The sequence below is a fragment of the Garra rufa genome, chromosome 18 (assembly GCF_049309525.1).
Source record: "Garra rufa chromosome 18, GarRuf1.0, whole genome shotgun sequence".
NCBI classification, from domain to species: domain Eukaryota; kingdom Metazoa; phylum Chordata; class Actinopteri; order Cypriniformes; family Cyprinidae; genus Garra; species Garra rufa.
The window spans coordinates 8,208,599-8,231,265 of NC_133378.1; the positions used below are offsets into that span (position 1 = coordinate 8,208,599).

At 37.0% G+C, this 22,667-nt stretch overlaps 1 protein-coding gene across 1 annotated transcript; it reads right to left on the reverse strand.

The window, feature by feature from the left end:
• Window positions 1-1,052: 1,052 nt before the first annotated feature.
• On the reverse strand, window positions 1,053-21,145 carry LOC141291260 (sodium- and chloride-dependent creatine transporter 1). Its single transcript, XM_073823435.1, has 14 exons — window positions 20,758-21,145; window positions 17,146-17,415; window positions 12,858-12,989; window positions 12,360-12,642; window positions 11,022-11,154; window positions 9,298-9,432; window positions 7,449-7,552; window positions 6,984-7,108; window positions 6,767-6,879; window positions 4,064-4,204; window positions 3,868-3,970; window positions 1,893-1,993; window positions 1,639-1,809; window positions 1,053-1,554 (listed from the first exon to the last, which is right to left on the reverse strand). The coding sequence occupies exons 1-14, from the start codon at window positions 20,780-20,782 to the stop codon at window positions 1,438-1,440; spliced, it is 1,953 nt and encodes a 650-aa protein (XP_073679536.1). The 5' UTR covers window positions 20,783-21,145; the 3' UTR covers window positions 1,053-1,437.
• Window positions 21,146-22,667: the final 1,522 nt, after the last annotated feature.

A 22,667-nucleotide genomic window follows, 5' to 3' on the forward strand; every position in this document is an offset into this window, starting at 1 on the left:
GCTGGCCCTTTGCTGGTTTATGCTGGCCCTTTGCTGGTTTATGCTGTTCCTTTGCTGGTTTATGCTGGCCCTTTGCTGGTTTATGCTGTTCCTTTGCTGGTTTATGCTGTTCCTTTGCTGGTTTATGCTGGCCCTTTGCTGGTTTATGCTGGCCCTTTGCTGGTTTATGCTGTTCCTTTGCTGGTTTATGCTGTTCCTTTGCTGGTTTATGCTGTTCCTTTGCTGGTTTATGCTGTTCCTTTGCTGGTTTATGCTGGCCCTTTGCTGGTTTATGCTGGCCCTTTGCTGGTTTATGCTGTTCCTTAGCTGGTTTATGCTGGCCCTTTGCTGGTTTATGCTGTTCCTTAGCTGGTTTATGCTGGCCCTTTGCTGGTTTATGCTGGCCCTTTGCTGGTTTATGCTGTTCCTTAGCTGGTTTATGCTGGCCCTTTGCTGGTTTATGCTGTTCCTTAGCTGGTTTATGCTGGCCCTTTGCTGGTTTATGCTGGCCCTTTGCTGGTTTATGCTGGCCCTTTGCTGGTTTATGCTGTTCCTTTGCTGGTTTATGCTGTTCCTTTGCTGGTTTATGCTGGCCCTTTGCTGGTTTATGCTGGCCCTTTGCTGGTTTATGCTGTTCCTTTGCTGGTTTATGCTGGCCCTTTGCTGGTTTATGCTGGCCCTTTGCTGGTTTATGCTGTTCCTTAGCTGGTTTATGCTGGCCCTTTGCTGGTTTATGCTGTTCCTTTGCTGGTTTATGCTGGCCCTTTGCTGGTTTACACTGATATCAGCTGTTGCTCTGTTACAGGACATGGCCTGCGTTACGAGGTTGTGAGCAGAAGGTGTCAGTCTGTCCTTCACGGGCCGTCCTCTCTGCTGCTGTGACCTATAAACACCCTGATTCAACACACAATCACTGCTGTCAGTAGGTACTAGACATGTTACAAAAATGCATTTGGCAAATGAGAACTTGAGTGTCAAAAACATTACTGTAACGCATATGAAATTAATAAAATAGATGAATCTAGATGAACACAAATACGTAAAGATTTTACCAAACCAAATAGATGCACGGTCTGAAAATGTTTTTTATTAATTAACCCACTCTTTGCTCCACATCACTGCTGTAAGATCCCAGTGCAACGTAACGAACACAAACACATAATACTGAACAACATCAGCACACTAGACAGATAAAGGCCGCTCAAACACAAGCACGCATGATTATCTTGTGCACATGAGGCCTTCTTCTGAAATATAATTACACTGAGAAAAGAGCGCTTGGACAAAATCAGCATTATTACTGCATGACAGTTGATATGCACAGACTCTGCTGTGGTAATGCTTTAGATGACACTATGTTAATGGCTGTGTTTGTGTGTGTGTGTGTGTGTGTGTGTGTGTGCAGGGCAGTGTTGTCTGTATCTGATCATTTGTTGGTCAGGATATTAAATGACACTTTCATATAACTGTGTTTTTATTCTCTTCTGCCTTCGGTAGAAGTCTGGCTTCATTCTCAGGTGGAAGGAACTCAAGGTGATGTCGACCCCAGATAGGTGTCGTCAGATGCTGCCAGCGCTGAAACACAGAGTCACACATACTGAACTGTGAGTAGTTTTTTGCATAATAAGCAAAGTAGCAACACAGACATGGCAGTCGTACCTCCATGAGGGAGCCTTTGCAGTGCAGCAGTTTGTAGAGGACGGTGAGAGGAATGCAAAGCATGGATGAGAGAGCGAGAAACCAGCCCAGCGCCTCACCCCACCACGGGTACACATACACCGCATTATACACTAATCGCTTGTAGTGGACCACATGAAACAAGAAAACACCCTGCCAAACACACAAACACCCCTTTAATAGCCTCTCGAGAATATCAAACCCCATGCTGATCCATATCTGCATGAAAAACCCACCATACACACTACTGGAGTGACGTAAGACCAGCACCACTTCATGTACGGCAGAGGACGATAGCCGATCATACAGGCCACGTTGTCCATGAAGCGATCAGCACCTACAGAGAGAGTCAGGGAATGAGAGAGAGAGTGGGTTAACAAAAATGCTCTTTATGTGTATCTGGATGATTACTATGATTTTCTCAGATATGACATGTTTCTGAATCAATATCCTTGTTGGGGTGGAATAACATTCCTATAAACCAGGGGTTCCCAAAGCTTTTTGGTAGCTGAACCCCTTAGATGTATTTACTTTTAAGTGTCCCTGAGATTTTAAGTTGAGTTTGAGTTTTTAATTGTTCACAGCAATTTTGATATAGTCAACTTAAAATAAAACCATAAAAAAGTTAATTGAAAATGGGCATAAAAACTATAATAGTATACATAATAATAGTTCATGGTTCTCTGGTGTCATGTGACATGCAAGTAAACATAGTATATTTTAATTTTAAGTGTTTTATTTTGGTGTATTTTAGTGGTTTATTTAGGTTTTTTTTGTTTTTGTTTTAAAATTAAATATATAGAGAGATATATGCGTACGACCAAAAAATTATATTGTGAGTATTTCATATATTTTAATTGCAATTTACAGAGCACGATTTACTTATTAATTCCCTTGTTTTAAGCACAATTTAGTAAACCAAGGGAACGAATTAGTAAATCGAGATTACAATTTAGAGGGAATTACTTAAAATTACTTACAAATTACTTAAAATGAGTAAATTGTGCACACTATTTACTTTAAACGAGTGAACGAATTAGTAAATTATGCACATAATTTAGTAAACCGAGAATACAATTTAGGAAACCAAGGGATCTAATTATTAAACCCAGCGCACAATTGACTTAGAACGAGAATAAATTAGTAAATTGTGTGCACGATTTAGTAAACCGAGGGAACAAATTAGTGAATTGCGTGCATGATTTACTAAACCGAGGGAACAAATTAGTAAATAGAGCACACTATTTAGTAAACCAAGAAAATGAATTAGTAAATTGTGCCCACATATTACTTTAAAAGAGGGAATGATTTAGTAAACAGACCGCACAATTAGCTTTAAAACAAAGGAATGAATTATAAAAAACGAGTGCATAATTCGCTTAAAACAAGGGAACAAATTATATTGACTACACAATTTACTTAAAACGAGATAACAAATTTATAAATTGTGTGCAGGATTTAGTAAACCAAGGGAACAAATTAGTAAATCGAGCACACAATTAAGTAAACTAAGGGAATGAATTAGAAAACCATGCACACAAATCATTTAAAAAAAAAGGAACGAATTAGTAAATCAAACACACAATTTACTTCAAAACAAAGGAATGAATTATGAAAAAGAGTGCACAATTATAAAAATGTTTATGTTAAACTCACAGCTGCTATGAAAAAAACTGGACATGTGTAAGTGAACATAGTGCCCTGTAACACTGAGCGCAACTGACTACATACTTTACTAGAATTTGATAATCTTGATTTGATGTAATGTAGTGCTATTTGAGTTCTATTTCAATTGATTGTGCAGCCCCATTGGTTTCAATCAAAGTAATTATTAGCTTTTAAACAACTCATGAACTTCCTTCAGTTCTCTCACAAACCCTTTTTTGAAAACCCTGCTGTAAATCAATCAAAATTTTTAGGGTCAGGTTTGGGGGTTCCTGGCTAAGCGACCTTGTTCGGGAAACAGTCATGACTAGCTAATTCATTTGCACAACAAAGCATTGTACTATGGTGGTAAATCAGCAAGTGGTTTGACGGGAAATGCACCCCTTGACCATGAAATTCCAACTGGTCTTATGAGCAGGGCTGAATTTTTGTTAGGATTATGTTTGTAAGGGAATGTTGCTGTACGTCCAACGAAATATGTTGATCCAGAAACACGTCCTACTTGGCAAAATCACAGTCTGTGTTTGCATGGCTACAGATATTTACCATACACCCAGGCCACCACCACACACTCCCAGAAGGCTTGCCAAAGCAGAGTAATCCCACTGGCAGAGTAATAATCAAACAGCTGAAACACATACATCCCTCCCTGTACAGAGAGAGAATATAACCAACCAAAAACACAATTAGGAAACACAATGTGCTGATATGAACTCTGTAAGGTATACTTCTGTTATCATACCTCTGTTACCATGGAAAGATCAATAGTAAAACAGGTAAAGCAGCATATTGCGACGACAACTTCACGACGCTGAGAGCCTAGGAATGACTTTGGGGGCAGCATGTCCATTATTCCAGTAATAAAGCCTTCAACACCAACAAACTGAGAGAGAAAGAGAGAAAACAGAAGAATCTAGTACAAAAGTAAACTGATGACCTAACCGAGAAAAATGTGGGCAACAAGGACATTTGAGTGTGTCTGACCTTGTCAAAGACTGTTGCTAATCTAAGAGCGCTACGGCTAATCCAAGGCATCGTTTGAACATTAAGGCGCCATTCACACAGGATGTGTTCTTGCATTCCTGTGCTATTTTTTAATGGTTGCTTTACATCCACATGTGTCACACTGACAGATTAAATAGCTGGACGTTGGTAAACCGCTGTACTGTTGCTGGCTAATATATGTTCCTACTTGACTTTAAAAGGATAGTTCACCCAAAAATGAGAATTACCCCATGATTTACTCACCCTCAAGCCATCCTAGATGTATACAGTATGACGTTCTTCTTTCAGATGAACATAATCTGAGTTATGTTAAAAAATGTCTTGGCTCTTCCAGGCTTTATAATGGCAGTGAATGGCTGCTGAGTTTTTCAAGTCCAATAAAGTGCATCCATCCATTATCTGAGTCAAATGATTTGCAAACCCACTCTGAAGTTCCGATCTAAATCAAATTATTTGCGATCCATGCTCGGAAGTCCCGATCTGAATCATACGATTTGTGACGCGCAAAGTTACGATCAAATGATTTGCAAACCTGCTCCAAAGTTCTGACCTAAATCAAATTATTTGTGATCCACACTCCTAAGTCCCGATCTGAATCAAATGATTCGTGATATGCAAAGTCCGATCTGAGTCAAATGATTTTCAAAACCCACTCTGAAGTTCCGATGTGAATCCAATTATTTGCAATCCACGCTCCGAAGTTCCGATCTGAATCAAACGATTTGCGATACACAAAGTTCCAAACAAATTATTTGTGAACCAGCTCCGAAGTTCAGATCTAAATCAAATGATTCATGATTCACGCTCCAAAGTCCCGATCTGAATCAAACGATTTGTGATAACCAAAGTTCCCGAACAAATGATTTGTAAAGCCGCTCCGAAGTTTCAATCTAAATCAAATGATTGGCAATACGCAAATTTCCAAACAAATGACTCGTGAACCCGCTCTGAAGTTCCGATCTAAATCAAATTGTTTAGAAGTCTGCAAAGTCTGATCTAAAAGCCTGTTCACACCAAGCACAATAACGATAACTATAACTATAAAGATAACGTTCTAAAAATCATTTCAAATTTAAGAGAAAAGCAGTGTTCACACAACAACTATAACGCTAACCATACAGGGCAACGATATCGTTGGGATCACTTTCGGAACATTTTTTTTTACAGCTGATGAATGATAAAACACTGACAGCTAATCAGACTTCATTCAAATTTAAAAGGCTTGTGCATTTGAAATAGCAGACGACATTGTAGAGAAGCAAACAGACATTGCACAGCAAACAGAGTAGCATGAAATATAAAATTACCTCAGAAATTCAGTGCTAGTTTGGACAACATTGTCTTGCCTCATTTGAAGTTGCAGTAGAAAAGAGTACGTATTGTTTTTATTCCACTACATTGACTGCGTTAGAGATCAGATAGTGTATGCTAGATTCACAGTTTAGACGTTCGAAACGTGTGCTGAGGACATCTACTGGTTGAAGTCTTGTAAATGCAATAAAAACAGACAGTTATCGTTCACTGGTGTGGATGCAAATATAGTTATCGCTATTGTTATCTTTATCGTTAACGTGCTTGGTGTGAACAGGCCTTAAGTCAAATGATTTCCAAACGCGCTCTGACGTTCCAATCTGAATGAAACGATTTGTGATCCACACTTCGAAGTCCCAATCTGAATCAAACGATTTGCAATACCCAAAGTTCTGAACAATTGATTCGTGAAGCCACTCCAACGTTCAGATCTGAATCAAACGATTTGCGATACATGATCTGATTGGAGCACCTTAAAACTGTGAATCATGTTGCAAAGTATTGGTTTTTAAAATCATTACAAACAATGTTGAAATTCAAAAAAGAATGGCTCTTTTAATTTGATGTGGTTTTTACTAGTGAATCGTTTAAAATGAAAAGAGGTCACAAGTTTGAATCAATTGGAACGGTTTCAGCTTAAATGACTCACTCAATTTGGTTCATCTGTTTCTCTTTTTGCGCCTTCAGCCATATTTACACGACACTCAGTACTACTTCTGGTTAAGCTCAATAGTTTTATGACATTAACTAAAAAAGGTTTTAGAGTTTTCCAGGCCTTAAATTTCAAAAAGTCAAATTCAAGTACTTCAAGCACTTTAAGCACCTTGTACGAGTCCTGTTATTAACCCCCTGTAGCCGTGTGATGCACTTTTTATGATGGGTTGATGCACTTTATTGGACTTCAAAATCTCAACACCCATTTACTGCCATTATAAAGTGTGGAAGAGCCAGGACATTTTTTAACATAACCCTGATTGTATTCTTCTGAAAGAACAAAGTCATATACACCAAGAATGGCTTGAGGGTGAGTAAATCATGAGGTAATTTTAATTTTTGGGTGAACTATCACTTTAAATATCTGTCCTAAATAAGTATCTGTGTCATAAATGAGTGGGTGGTGGAGCCTCACCTGACTGTCCAATCCCAACACCAGAAGCATGAGGAAGAACAGCACCGCCCACAGCGGCGCTAAAGGCATAAGCGACACTGCTTTTGGATAGGCAATAAACGCTAAACCAGGACCTGAGAGAAAAGAAGATTCCAAGGTGTTGTATAGTACTTTTTGTTCATGCAATCAAGAAGAATGAAGGAACGCAAAGTGTGATGAGGACAGAAGCATATCTTACCACTTTCTGCCACATTACTGATGTCAACGCCTTGTTCGGCCGCCATGAATCCCAAAACTGAGAAAACCACAAATCCTGCGAAGAAGCTTGTGCCGCTGTTTATGAGAGCCAGGATGAATGCATCCCTACAGTGGGAGAGAGAGAGAAATCATCGTGGGACCAGCATGTAGGAGAACATGCAGCGCACAGGGTTAAACTGAGTGGATGCTGAACTCTTGCAACCTCTGACCTCTGATCTGATCACATGCATGCAAACATACACGCACTACTGTCCCACAGGGATGCTGTGGGATTATGAAGCCATACAGAAAAAAAAACACTTAAAATAACATCTTGGCAGGGAGGCCTTTGTTTCATTACTGTGTTTATTTACAGACAAAGGAACAGTAAACTATCCTCCATACAATGCTACACATACAGTGAGGTCCAAAAATGGTGTGTGTGTGTGTGTGGTATTTTGCTCACTGGTAACAGTTGTTGTTGAATCGGTTGTAGCTCCCAAGAGCTGTCAGGGCCCCCAGACCAATAGCATAAGAAAAGAAGATCTGTGTGGCAGCATCAATCCATACCTGCCATCATAATAATCATAATCAACAAGAATTACATAACCATTTCACTCGGCTCTAGTTTTTGCTTTAAACATACAGTACATGAACTGTTGGATCTTAATGCTGAAAAAAAAATATTTTTTCTTTTTCAAAAGAGGAACTGTTTGTTTACTCTTAAAAGCACTTGCATATTTTACTTGAGCTATAGTGCCTTGCAAAAGTATTCATACCCCTTCATTTTTTCATGTTTTGTTATGTTGCTGCCTTATGTTAAACTGCTTCAAATTACTTTTTTTCACATCAATCTACACTCCATACACCATAATGGCAAAGCAAAAACAGGGTTTTAACTTCTTTGCAAATTTATTAAAAATTAAAAACGTAAAATGATTCCATTGCATAAGTATTCATACCCTTATCTGGGACAGTTGAAATTTAGCTCAGGAGCATTCATATTGCTTGTAGATGTTACTACACTTCGAGTGAAGTTAACCTGTGGCAAATTCAATTGAATGGGTATGATTTGGAAAGGCACACATGTATTAATAAAAAATTGAACAGCTGAAAATGCATATCAGAGCAAAAACCAAGCCCTGAGGTAAAAAACTGCATGTAGAGCTCAGAGACAGGAGTGCAAGCCACACACCTGGAGAGTTCAGAAACAATTCCGCTGCATTGAAGGTTCAGAGAAGCATGTAGCCTCCATTACCCTTAATGGAAGAAGTCTGAAACAACCAGGACACTTTCTAGATCTGGCTTCCTGGCCAAACTAAGCAATTGATGGAGAAGGGCTTTGGCTAGACTGGTAACCAAGAACCTGATAGTCACTCTAGTTGAGCTCCATGATCATATATGCAAATGGGAGAAACTTACAGAAGTACAGACATCACTGCAATACTTCACCAATCTGGGCTTTATGGTGGTGTGACAAGACTCAATCCTTTCCTCAGTGAAGACACATAAAAACACACTTGGAATTTGCAAAAAAGCACCTAAAGGGTCCTCAGACTGTAAGAAACAAGATTTTCTGGTCTGATGAACCTCAATTCCAAGCATCATGTTTGAAGGAAACCAGGCACTGCTCATCACCTGCAGAGCATCATCCTAAAAGTAAAGTATGCTGGTAGCAGCCTCATGCTGTGGGGCTGTTTTTCAGTGGCAATGACTGAAGGACTTGTCAGAGTAGAAGACAAGCTCAATGCACCCAAATATTGAGTTAGCCTTAATTAAAACCCCTGTCCAGAGCATTTAACACCTCAGACTAGGTAGAAGGTTCACCTTCCAACAGGACAATGACCCTAAGCACACAGCAAGAGTGGCTTATAGACAACTCTGTGAATGTCCTTGAGTGGCCCAGCCAGAACCTGGGTTTGAATTTCTGGAGAAACCTGAAAATGTCTGCCAGACCCCATCTAAGCTGACAGAGCTTAAGAAGTGAAGAGATGAGGCAAAGAATGGCAGATGTTGATAATGCAAAGTTTGTCGCGTCATACCCAAAAAGACTTGAGAGGCTTGTAGGTGCTTCAGCTAAGTACTGAGTTAAGGGTATGAATACTTATGCACTCATGTACTTATTTCATTGTTTTTATTTTTAATAAATTTATGAAGTTGTGACAATTCTGTTTTTGTCATTATTGTGCATGGAGTGTAGACTGATGTGTAGAAAAAAAGTAATTTAAAACAGTTTAACATAAGGCAGCAACATAACGAAATGTGAAAAAATGAATACTTTCACAAGGCACTGTACATTGTAGCCACGCGCTTACCTGTGCCTCTGAGAGTTTGCTCCAATTTGGTTTCAGGTAGTAAATAATGCCATTAAGAGCTCCTGGCAGTGAGACGCCATGAACAAACAGGACCACCAGGACCAGATATGGGAACACAGCTGTGAAATATACAACCTGCACACACATATAAACACATTACTGTACCTCTTATATTTTCCACATGAATGTAAAGCTACTATACTTTCTGAAATGAGTATTACTGCCTAAAGTATCTCAGATTTATGTTTATTATCACGGTTCGAAATCTTTTCAAGCGCTATAACTAAACCCAGCACACACACATCCGCTGGGAGAGCTAATAATCAGCTTACGTGGCCAGTGCTCTGGCCTTTGATCTATTTTCTCATGTTCCCAATAAACATTCATAATGGTCGTCTGATGTGCGTACAGTAAGTGTATGTAAGGGATAATGTAGAGCAGCCATCATTACCACAAAATAAAGCCTAGCAGGGTGAGCAGGACCCTGACATGAAGCAGATAATGAGCATCTGACTGTACATTATCCCACTTATTACACAGCTACTTAGCAAATACACACATTAAATATTGATTTGAGTACTTGTAGATTAGCTTAAAAGAACAGCCCATTACAGAGTTACAGTGTATATTACAACATACAAAACAATTAAAGGTGCCATAGAATGCATTGAGAGAATATTTAAAATTGTTCTCTGATATCTACATAGAAGGTATATGGCATAGGAAAGGGCAAAACATCTCCAGAAATGGTTTTACAGGTCCATTTTAAATCCTAGGATTTGCCCCTAGAATTAAAGGCTCTGTTTTTTCCTTATTTGGAAGCTTCATGAATATTAATGAGCTCTGCTCTGATTGGCTGTTTCACAGAGCTCAATATCTCGCACATGGATAAAAATATATATTTAATTAGGAGCTCTAGCCGCTTTTAATATGCGGTTTGTTGAATCTGCCATTTTGAATCGCGGACAGTTTAGTCTGATTACTGTGATGCATGTGCTCTGTGTAAAGTTATACTGCAGAGACACAAGTACTTACCACACAAGTTGAGCAGCTCGTCAGTGATACTCGGGATCTGTAAATCATTCGCCATCATCAGGCAGTTATTTCTCCATCATTCACCATCATCAGCGCAGGCATCTCTCTGTTTATGTGGTAAGTGAAATCCTATGTATTGCAATGTAACAGGCTAGCGCTAGCATTAAGCTAACCGTGTCCCTTCTGTGGCTTGCCTTGTTTAAACGATGTGCTGACGTTACCGATGATTGGCTGATGCAAATGGTGGAGGCGTAACTATTAACGATCTCGGCTGTAACACTGTTTCGTAACAGTCGGTGTTATGTTGGAATTGGCCTATTTTTCGGTGGTCTTTTGCAAATACTAGATTTATATAAGAAGGAGGAAATGGTGGTGTTTGAGACTCATGGTATGTCATGTCCATGTACTGAACTGTTATTATTTAACTACGCCAAGGTAAATTCAGTTTTCCATTCTATGGCACCTTTAAACAGCGAAATGCTGCAACAATATTACAATATAATAGTTAAAATAGTTATACGTTAACTATTAAAAAAGAATACTTGAACATAAGTTCACAAATAAACTGATTTCAGTTATTATTTTGGAATAAATTTATAATGCTTCAAACACTAACTTCATGAGATTCATACTTGGCGTTTAAATAGAATATCTTCTAGCCACCATCTTTCACAAACATATATTTGTACCTTTCCAGCGGACTTAACACCCTTCCAGATGCAGAAGTAGACGATGACCCATGTAGCAAGCAGACACAAGACCATGTAACCACTGATGCCGCCCACTTCATCCAAACCACCAGACAGACGCAGGACTTTACGCCTAATCAAATAAGAAACATTGTCAAACTAAAGATAACACTTTAAAATTAAGCAAAAAGGTTTGAATGACCATGCTATATCACAAATGTAATCACAGCTAAGGAACACTTACAAAACATACAGTAGAAGTCGAAGTAGAAGTAGAAGGATCATACAAAATGCATGTTATTTTTTATTTAGTACTGACCTGAATCAGATATTTTGCATAAAAGATGTTTACATACAGTCCACAAGAGAAAATAATAGTTAAATTTATAAAAATGACCCTGTTCAAAAGTTTACATCCCCTTGATTCTTAATACTGTGTTGTTACCTGAAAGATCCACAGCTGTGTTTAGCTTTGATAGTTGTTCATGAGTCCGTTGTTTGTCCTGAACAGTTAAACTGCCTGCTGTTCTTCAGAAAAATCCTTCAGGTCCCACAAATTATTTGGTTTTTAAGCATTTTTGTGTATTTGAACCCTTTCCAACAATGACTGTATGATTTTGAGATCCATCTTTCCACACTAAGGGCAACTGAGGGACTCATATGCGACTATTACAGAAAGTTCAAGCTCTCACTGATGTTCCAGAAAGATACACAATGTATTAAGAGCATTAACAGCATGAACAGGATGACAATGTGTTTTTTCATTTAGTACTGCCCATCAGACGCTACAGAAGATACTTACATGTTCTTCAAAAGACAAAATAAGTTAAATTTACCTTGATTTTCAAATTCGCCTCTTAATGCATCGCGTTTCCTTCTGGAGCATCAGTGAGCATTTGAACTTCTGTAATAGTTGCATATGAGTCCCTCAGTTGTCACAGTGTGAAAAGATAGATCTCAAAATCATACAGTCATTGATGGAAAGGGTTTAAATACACAAAAATGCTGAAAAACCAAAGAATCTGGACCTGAAGTATTTTTCTAAAGAACAGTGGGCAGTTCAACTGTTCAGGACAAATAAGAGACTAATGAACAACTATCACAAAAAAAACACGATTATTTTCTCTTGTGGACTATAATGTAAACATCTTTTATATGAAATATCTTATTCAAGTCTGTATTAAATAAAAAAACAACGTGCATTTTGTATGATCCCTCCTATTTTAGTAAAATAATTAACATTTTACAGATTCTGCAAGGTGAATGTAAACCTTTGACTTCAACTGTAGATACAAATGGCTAGTACACAAACAGTTGGCAGTAGCCATTGACACTTACTCCCAGAATTCCATAACAGATGATCGCAAACCCGTGGGCTCCACACAGCTTGCACTGCTGTTGAGGGAGGAAAGGTTGTTGGAAGGGGAAAGGGACAATGACTGATTGAAACACACACGGCTGAAGTTAGTCGTACAGTTGACCGTGTTCCACTCATGTCCACACGTGGCCCACGGCAGAGGGGAAGTGAAGGAGTGAGCCAGAAAATACAGGCCCCACACCAGAACCATGATGTAGTAGGTGTTGCAGAAGAACACAATCACCATTGATGCCAATCCAAGACCTGTTGGGGGAAAAAAAAACACTGCCCTTCTTTACCCTGCTACAATATAGGCTATGTATCACTGTATATTAAAAGCCAGACAGATCAATATTCTGTTTTGCCATTAAGAATGAAAAATAATTGCTGGCAGGACGAGATATGGATCTGTTTAACTAGTGGCTGGCAAGGGTTAGGATGTGAGACACAAATACATCTGGTTGTTAATAATACTCCACCTTTAAAAAGAGGTGCGATGTTCCATGTGGCGACCCCACCCTGTTTCATGAACTGACCCAATGCAATCTCTAGGAAGAATACTGGAACACCTCCAACAAACACCATCAGGATATAGGGGATCAGAAACACACCTGCAACACACCGGAAATAACAAGACTTTAGCAGAATTTTCAAACGTTTATTAAATAAATAGTATATTTAAAGGGACAGTTCACCCAAAAATGAAAATTCTGTCATTAATTACTCACCCTCATCTTGTTCTAAACCCGTAAGACCACAGAACATAAATTAAGATATTTTTGATATCTTACACACCTTCAAGACCCAGAAAGGTAGTAAGAACATTATTAAAATAGTCCATGTGACATCAGTGGATCAATCACAATTTTATGAAGCTACAAGAATACATGAAAGAGAAAAAAATGTTGAATAAAGTCATTATTTTTGTTTTCTTTGCACATGAAAAGTGTTCTTGTAGCTTCATAACAATATGGTTGAACCACGAATGTCACATGGTTATTTCTGGGCCTTGAACGTGTCAGTTGTGTTGCTGTCTATGCAGAGTCAGAAAGCTCTCAAATTTAATCAAAAGTATCTTAATTTGTGTTATGAAGATGAATGAGTAATTAATGACAGAATTTAAATTTTTAGGTGGACTGTCCCTTTAAGTGAGAAGTGAATGTAATGCTTTCAGATACTTAATTGCACGTTAATTGTAATTTAATGAAAATGTCTTATGTTATATTCTTACACTCAAATATACTTTGTGTATGCAAATAAGAAAGCAGGATAGATTAGGTCTCTTTCACAAATAACGTTGTTTACAGAAAGATAAAGAATCCAGCCGTGTAGTATCAGCTCCATAGACACAACTGACGCTGTTCTTGAGATGTCGTCTGTTGACATTGATGCTGACTTATTGACACACTTCAGCTGGCAGTGAAGAGGAAACAAAAAAGTTTATAGCTCGTACATCATACATCACCACCTACATGCGTCAGAGGAGCTGTGCAGATGGTTAATGTAACGAGAGAAGGAGAGGAGAACAAAGAACAGTGTCATTTCTTCACCCTTTGATAAACTCCGGTCTTGAACAGTAGACAGCCATTGTCCTTCCACTTTCTTCCTGTCTGGCAGGCCCACGTTTATTTTTCTCAGCGCTTTGACCTTCTAACTTATCTCTGCCAGCAGATACTTCATTACATCTTGGATGTTTTAGTTTATAAGTGTTAAAGGAACAGTTCAGAGAAAAATGGAAATTTTCTGAAAATGTACTCACCCTCAGACCATCTAAGATGTAGATGAGTTTGTTTGTTCATAAGAAGTGAAGAAATGTAGCATTACATCACTTGCTGGTCAATGGATTCTCTGCAGTGAATGGGTGCCGTCAGAATGAAAGACCAAACAGCTGATAAAAACACCACATTAATCCACAAGTAATCCAAACCACTCCAGTCCATCAACTAAATCAATTTTCAAGTGAAAAGCTGTGTTTGTAAGAAGCAAATCCATCATAAAGATGTTTTTAACACTGTTTACATATTATTGATTCTCCAGTGAAAAGGCTGTCTTGTCTAAATCTGAAATATGCACAGATCAGTCACCTTTAATATCAAAACCAGTCCAAAGTAAAATACATTGGTAGATATTGATGTGAGAGGGGAAGGACTTTTTCCATGCAGAGTAAGTATTATTATGGATTATGGACTTTTTTGGACAGAAATGTTGGATTTGTTTCTTAAATCACAGGATGTTAGTTTATGGACTGGAGTGGTGTGAATCAAAGTATGTGAGCGGAGTGGAGCGGCAACAATTTCCCCTCCGCGCTCAGTGCATTTAATAATCGCTCCGCTCCGGGTTCACAATTTTCCGCTCCCGCTCCACTCCTCGCTCACTGATATCAGAAACACCGCTCCGCCTTCACTCCACGTCAACAAAAAATTCTGAAATAATGTTTGAAATATAACGTCCTTGTTCATAACACATATTAAAATAAAAAATACTAAAATAAAATAACAGGAGAGTTTGGAACACTAATGTGCAAACTTTGTTCCTACCACAGACAAAGCTAATAACATTTTCAGCATTAAAAGAGCATAATTGCTGCTTTATGCCGTGCAAAGTTTGTAATGAAAAAAAATATATACATTTTCGTCAGTTATTTTACCTATGGATCGCTGCATTTCTTACAGATTTCTGCTCATTCGAAATCGGAGCAAGTGAAAACCACGACGCTCCAACTTTTCAAAAATCCGCTCCTCCCTCCATTCAAAATCACATCGCTCCACTCCGCGCTCCACTCACATACTCTGGTGTTGATTACTTGTGAATTATTGTGATGTTTTTATCAGCTGTTTGAATTCTCATTCTGATGGCACCCATTTATTGCAGTTGAGTAAGTGATGTAATGCTACGTTCTCCAAATCTGTTCCCATGAAAAAACAAATTCATTTACATCCTGTGGGACATTTAGACCCCACTCTATGTATCTTAGGATTTTAAAGTGTGACCATTTCATTCTCATTTGCAACTGAAAACTACTGCGTGTGAATATGACAAAATATTTAGGAGCACCATAAGCGATTGATCCGCTGAGGAGAGCTTCTACGTGTTTTTGCAATGTTAAGTAATGTATCACGGACATATCTCACAAATCCTTTCATAAAACAAAGTGTAGAGAGAGAGTGTAAATAAGAGATTCATTGTTGCAGTGTAGAGAGAGCGTTGTTCATTATAAAGGACCTTTGTGAGATTGCGATGAACTAAGATGAGTGACAGATTTTAATGATTTGTAAGGGAGTTTGTAAATGAGATATTGACTTAATACAACCGTTAAGTACACAAGAAGTTAAAGGCTGTATCAGCGATTTCAAGCCTGAAACATAAATCGGCTGTAAAAAAAACGTGTCTCTGTGGTCAGCCTAGGGTCCGAGATATGCCAAAAAAAAAAAAACAATCGGTGCTACCAACCTTTCCACAGAAAAACAAACAGTGTTCCAACCAATCACCATCAGGGGGTTGGTGTTGTGGACTTTCGTACTGGTGCAGGGATGTGAGGGAGGCGGAAATTCCACAACACCAACCCCCTGACGGTGATTGGCATATCTCGGACCCTAGGCTGACCATAGGGACGCGTTTTTTTACAGCCGATTTATGGGGCAGGCAGCGAGCGGATCGTGAAGAAAGGTCAGCGGAATGTGACACTTTATGTTTCAGGCTTGAAATCGCTGATACAACCTTTAATATTAAGTGACTTACATTGTCTGACTATAACACTATTGCCCGATATTTCTCTATTTTGTTGTCAAAAGTGGTCTGAAACAAGTCACAACTGAGCCGCTGCGCATCTCCATTCAAACACAGCGTTGTTTCGTTTATGAATGAACGCGCGTTTTTAAACGAATCCTGAGGCAATGATTCAATTCCTCATTCATAAAGACAGTCACATGCTTTATTCATGAAAGAATCAGCCATTTGAAAGAATCAAATGAATGATCTGATTCAGTAATTAAATCAGTGATGTGAATTAAATTAGTTTCATTTTTAAAGTATCTTTTCAGTTATTTAAATCATTTAATATGTATTCAAAATGTTATATTTAAAACATTAATCTCAACATGAATTTATGAATTTGATTGCACTCATGCCACCTCTGAGTCTCATTAAACATATGAAAATACACATACAAGTCACTTTTGTGCTCTTCTGTGCAACCTCTGTAGTACAAATACATTTTGTTAATACTGATTGGTTACTTATTCTTATTCTACTTGTTCTTATTCTGTTGTTTTAATTAGACAATTTAAAAAGCTTAAAAATATAATAAAAAAAAACTGAAAGAAAATATGACAAACTTTTAATAAAGTTGCCATGAATGCCATTACAAAGGTAAAAAAAAATCACTTTAAGGAGTCAAATATCACCTCATAATGGGAAGGCAAATTTTTGATCAGATTTTTTTTATTATTGATTAGAAGGTGCTCCTGAAATTTTGACTGTGCTCCTAAACTTTTTAAGAAAGCTAAAAGGCAAGGAAATATTGTTGCGCTCAGACGAAGGCTATTTGTAAGTCCAGGTGCGTAGAAACCAATTAAGTATGAAAAGAAGCTGTAGTTCGCACTCTGAAAAAACTAGACAAAGTCTTTACCAAAAAGAATCAACTTGCTCCATTAAAACAGTTGATTCTTTTTGGTAAAGACTTTGTCAAGAAAGCTAAAAGAAAAGTAAGCGTAGAGCACTGTATCTGTTCAGTTAGTTATGATATATCTGTGACTGTATGTATCTCACCTCCTCCATTCTTATAACAGAGGTAAGGAAATCTCCAGACGTTTCCAAGGCCAACAGCAAATCCTACACAGGACATGATAAAGTCCATCTGTCTGCTCCATGTTTGTCGTTCCGGATGCCCCAGTTCTGTGTTAGGGTCACCTGTATCCATAAGACCTGTGTGAACACTGGGCTCAGCAACCTCTGTATTGGACCCCTCAGTCTCTGACACCAAAGGGCGGGCAACTTCTGCTTCCTCCTGAGATTCATCCTCGCACGTGCCGCCATCATCTGAGAGAGAGATAATACGACTTTGTGAGTGCTTGACCCGCTTTCAGCAGAATTTTACTCCATAAGTTTGTAGTAAAGTGTAAAAGCCTGATATCACATGCATACTTTGATTTTAGTAACTCTCATTACATATGGGCCATTCTACAGAATTGGTCCAAAGTCAGAGTTTTTAGAGGAAACGTATTGAAATTTGTATTTTTTTTTTGTTTTTCCACAAATGTTGTATGTATGCAAATTATGTAATATCTAAGGTACACATTTCTAGTAATTGTGCATTTAATACTTATATTATGTTTTCAGAAAGTTTTCAGGGGAAAATCATTAACAATTACAATTTTAACAATATTTCAAATATAATTTATGAGATTTGTTGTATTTTCAATCCAATTTTTCTTTGTAAAAGGCAGATCATACTGATTTCAAACTTAAGGATTCATTAGTTTGAATATACATTGAACCAAAATCAAATCTTAGTTTACTGAGTATACTGAATCTTAGTTGATCATTCAGTATACTTTAAACATCCCATGTTTCAGTAGTCACAGTAATGTTTTGGTAACAAACACATCACATTACAGAATTTTAACTTGCAAACTAAAACACTACTAAAATATTCAAAAGTACAAAAGAATTGCATAACTGTACTAAAACTTTATTTCCCCCAAATAAAGAATTATGTGTTTCCTTTCGTCACTACTTTGATAGTCGAAAACTACTGTCCTATTGTCACACTTCAATAGTGACAATTTCATGGGATAGCACCCAAAAACACAAAGATGTCACTACTGAAACGCCACTAAATCTGGTAGTAACAAATTTATGGGATAACACCCAACAAAACCTAATATTTCACTACCAAAACGCCACCAAATATTTCGATAATGACCATTTTTATGGGATAACACCTAAAAACACAAATATGTCACTGTGACTGCCAAAATGCCAACAAATATTTCGCTCGTGACTGTTTTGGTAGTGACAATTTTAGATACTTTTGAAGCTAGCTCCAAGATGCTATTCAGTACATGTTTAGCTAGTACAGTTTTACACAGTTGTACACACATAAAAACTAAATGTTATGGAGTAACTCCCAAAAAAGTGTGTTTAATTATTGAAAAATGGTGTTCGGTAGTGACTTTCCTTCAAGTTACACACAGATTTTTCATACTTTTGAACACATTTAACCCAATAGTGACATGAAAATGCACTTTTTTTTACATAAAGTTTCAGAATTTACAAATAAGAACTTTTGAACTTTTTAAAAGAATCAAAAATAAACTTCAAAAAACAACAATGAAAACAAATACCAAAATCATTATCAATATAATTTTTCATAGGTTGAAATTTAGGCGTTAAGAGTTATCACATGCATAACTCTAATAACTCTCATTATATACTGTATGGGCCATTCTACAGAATTTGTCCAAAGTCAGAGTTGAAAAAAAATATGTTTTTCCACAAATGTTGTATGTATGCAAATTGTGTAATATCTAAGGTACACAATTCTAGTAATTGTGCATTTAATACTTATATTGTATTTTCAGAAAGTTTTCAGAGAAAAATCATTAACAATTACAATTTTAACAATATTTCAAATATAATTTAGGAGATTTGTTGTATTTTGAATCCAATTTTTCTTTGTAAAAGGCAGATCATACTGATTTCAAATTTAAGGATTCATTAGTTTGAATATACATTGAACCAAAATCAAATCTTAGTATAATGAGTATACTGAATCTTAGTTGATCATTCAGTATACTTCATTTTTGACAAAACATCCCATGTTTCAGTAGTCACAGTAATGTTTTGGTAACAAACACATCACATTACAGAATTGTAACTTGCAAACTAAAACCCAAAACATACAAAAATACAAAAGAATTGCATAACTGTACTAAAATTTTGTTTATTTCCCTCAAATAAAGAATTATGTGTTTCCTTTTGTCACTACTTCGATAGTCAAAAACTACTGTCCTACTGCCACACTTCGACAGTGACAATTTCATGGGATAACACCCAAAAACACAAAGATGTCACTACCAAAACACCACCAAATGTTTTGGTAGTGACATTTTTATAGGATAACACCCACAAAACAAAGACGTCACTACTGAAACGCCACTAAATCTTTTGGTAGTGACAAATTTATGGGATAACACCTAAAAACACAAATATGTCACTACCGAAATGCCACCAAATATTGTTTTACATATGTTTTGGTAGTGACAATTTTAGATACTTTTAAAGCTAGCTCAAAGATTCAGCACATGTTTAGCTAGTACAGTTTTACACAGTTGTACACACATAAAAACACACATAAAATGTTATGGAGTAACTCCCAAAAAAAGTGTGCTTAATTGTTGAAAAATGGTGTCCGGTAGTGACTTTCCTTAAAGTTACAGACAGATTTTTCATACATTTGAACACATTTAACCCCAAAATGATGGAGCCTATCTACTCACCGTGTAGCGAGAGAGACACATGAATATTTCCTGATCATAAATGTAGGGGTGTAGGACTAAATGGACTAAAACGCTGTTTCAGTAGTGACATGAAAATGCTTTTTTTTACAGAAAGTTTCAGAATTTACAAAGAAGAACTTTTGAACTTCACTTTTTAAAAGAATCAAAAGATACTTTTAAAAACAACAATAGAAACAAATACCAAAATCAGTATCAATATCATTTTTCATAAGTTGAAATTTAGGCGTTAGAGTTCGGGACAGCCACCTCCCAATTGAAAGTACCCAATAAATTATGATTTTATATATATTAAACTTACTGATATTTTAAATATTATTGTGGGGTTCAGTAGATAATTTTAGGAACTTAGTAGACATCTAAGATTTGAATCCTTAAATGCTTTTTAAATGTTTTTTTTGGTTGCGGGGCAGCAGGTTGCACCAATTCTGTAGAATTGCCCATATATATATATATATATATGTGTGTGTTTAAATACATGATAATTTGATTGATTGCTGTGTTCCTATGACATCACTGCAGTTTTATGTATGTCAGAGATGCAGTTGAATCCAGATTGGAGCGGAATGAAGGACTGTGTGAGAGAGACTCAGAGAGCGTGTGTAAGGAAGAAAGTGAAGGAGGGACACCTGATACAGGTAAATACATGAAGAGACCAGATCTGGATCCTGTTCAGACAACTCGTGAGTTTTTAGAGCAGTCCGTGCAATGGAAAGATACATTACGCCAAACACCAATCTCAATTATTAGATTACATTTATGTCAAGTCTCAGTAAAGACACAGCCATTAAAGTGTTATCCGTCTTATTATCAAGTAGATATGCAAACGAACAAACAAACAAACACATAAAGTCATTCTTACTGGAGAAATGCTCTTCTGGCGACATGCCGCGCGCTGGCCAGCAGGAGTGCCGCGCTCCCGAGAATTTACAAATAACGGTTCCTCACGTTTTAATTTGTTTTCAATTCGCGTTCGTCAGTACTTTTCCGTGGGGTTGCTGTCTGTTTGATTGAAAAGTGATCTTCAGCAGACGGTTGATAAGATTGAGCTCCGAATTATAATAATTGACGTGCGTCGCAGACAGACGAGGAATAAAAAAGGGTCTCAAAAGCAGTCGACAAAGCACTTGAAGGTAAGCCTGAAGAATCGCATGGATGTTGGTTGAACGCGAAAGATAATAAGTCTTAAAGAATCCCCCGGTTTGGTTAAGCAATATAACGGAAAAGCAGGTGTGAGGTTGCCGCCTGTCTCGTTGGATATTACACTGCTGTAAGCATCAGCGTTCAGCTCGCAGCGTCCCAGTTATCACGCTCGACGCAGCGCTCTGATTGGCTGACGAATGTGCGGTCGTCTCTAATTGGCTGATGCCCGATGTTGTCACACACAAACGCGTACCTGACCCAAGCCGCGTACTGATACAAACTATGCGTGTATCTTCGCTCCCTCAGGAGTGTACATAGCGATACACTATTCCCCTGTTAAGTTAACACGCAAAGTAGATGTTAAAGCTTTGTAAATAGAGATAAACTGCTAGTCTGACTAGAATCTAAACAGAAATGCGTCAAATGAGCCACTCATGATCAACGCTGGGTTAATTTGAGTACACTGGGTTGATTATTAGCTTGAGAACCTGGCGAAAAAGGAAGAATAAATGTGGTTTGGTAAAAGGAAGGAACCTGACTTGAACGGATGTTAACCTTTCTGTTGAACTTATCTATCTGTTATTAAAATCTGACCCTATATTACACAATGTGAAGTTTGTGAAGATGATTTAATATTTAAAATAATTAAAAACATTATTTAGAACGTCTGAGGTAATTTTGAAGTAGACATTTGCTACATTTGACTAATTAAAGTACTAAAGTAACTTTTTGTTTATATATGTGTTTTTTAAGTCATTTTTGATTACTAAAGCATTTTCAAGTTTAGAGTTTTTTTTTAAATATTCAAATAGTTATGTTTTTGAACAGTAAGATTTTTAATGTTTTTAAAGAGGTTTATTTGATCTAAAATACAGTAAAATTTTGAAATATTTTTACTATTTAAAATAACTGCTTTCTATTTGAATATATTTTAAAATTTATTTCTGTGATCAAAGCTACATTTTCAGCAACCAGTTTTCAGTGTTACATGATCCTTCAGAAATCATTCTATCATTATATGTTATATGTTTATTATCAGAATTTAAAACAGTTGAGTAAAAAAAAAGTCACGATTCTTTGATGAATAAAAGGATCCAAATATCAGCATTTATCTGAAATAAAAAGCTTTTGTAACATTACACACTATATCATTCAAAAGCTTGGAGCCAGTATATATATATATTTTTTGGGGGGTGGAAAGAAATTATAGAAATTGATACTTTTATATAGCAAGGATACTTTAAATGTATCAAAAGTGATGATAAGGACATTTACCATGTTACCAAAGATTTCTGTTTCAGATAAGCGCTGTTCTTCTTAACTTTTTAAATCAAAGAAACCTCTACTGAACAGCAAATCAGAATATTAGAATGATTTCTGAAGGATCATGTGACACTGAAGACTGCAGTAATGATGCAAAAAATTCAGCTTTGAAATCACAGGAATAAATTACATTTTAACATATATTCACATAGAAAACAGTTATTTAAAATAGTAAAAATATTTCAAAATTGTACTGTCTCTGCTGTACTTTGAATCAAACAAATGCAGGCTTGGTAAGCAGAAGAGACTTCTTTTCAAAAAGAAATACATTAGAAATCTTACTATTTAAAAACTTTTGACTGGTAG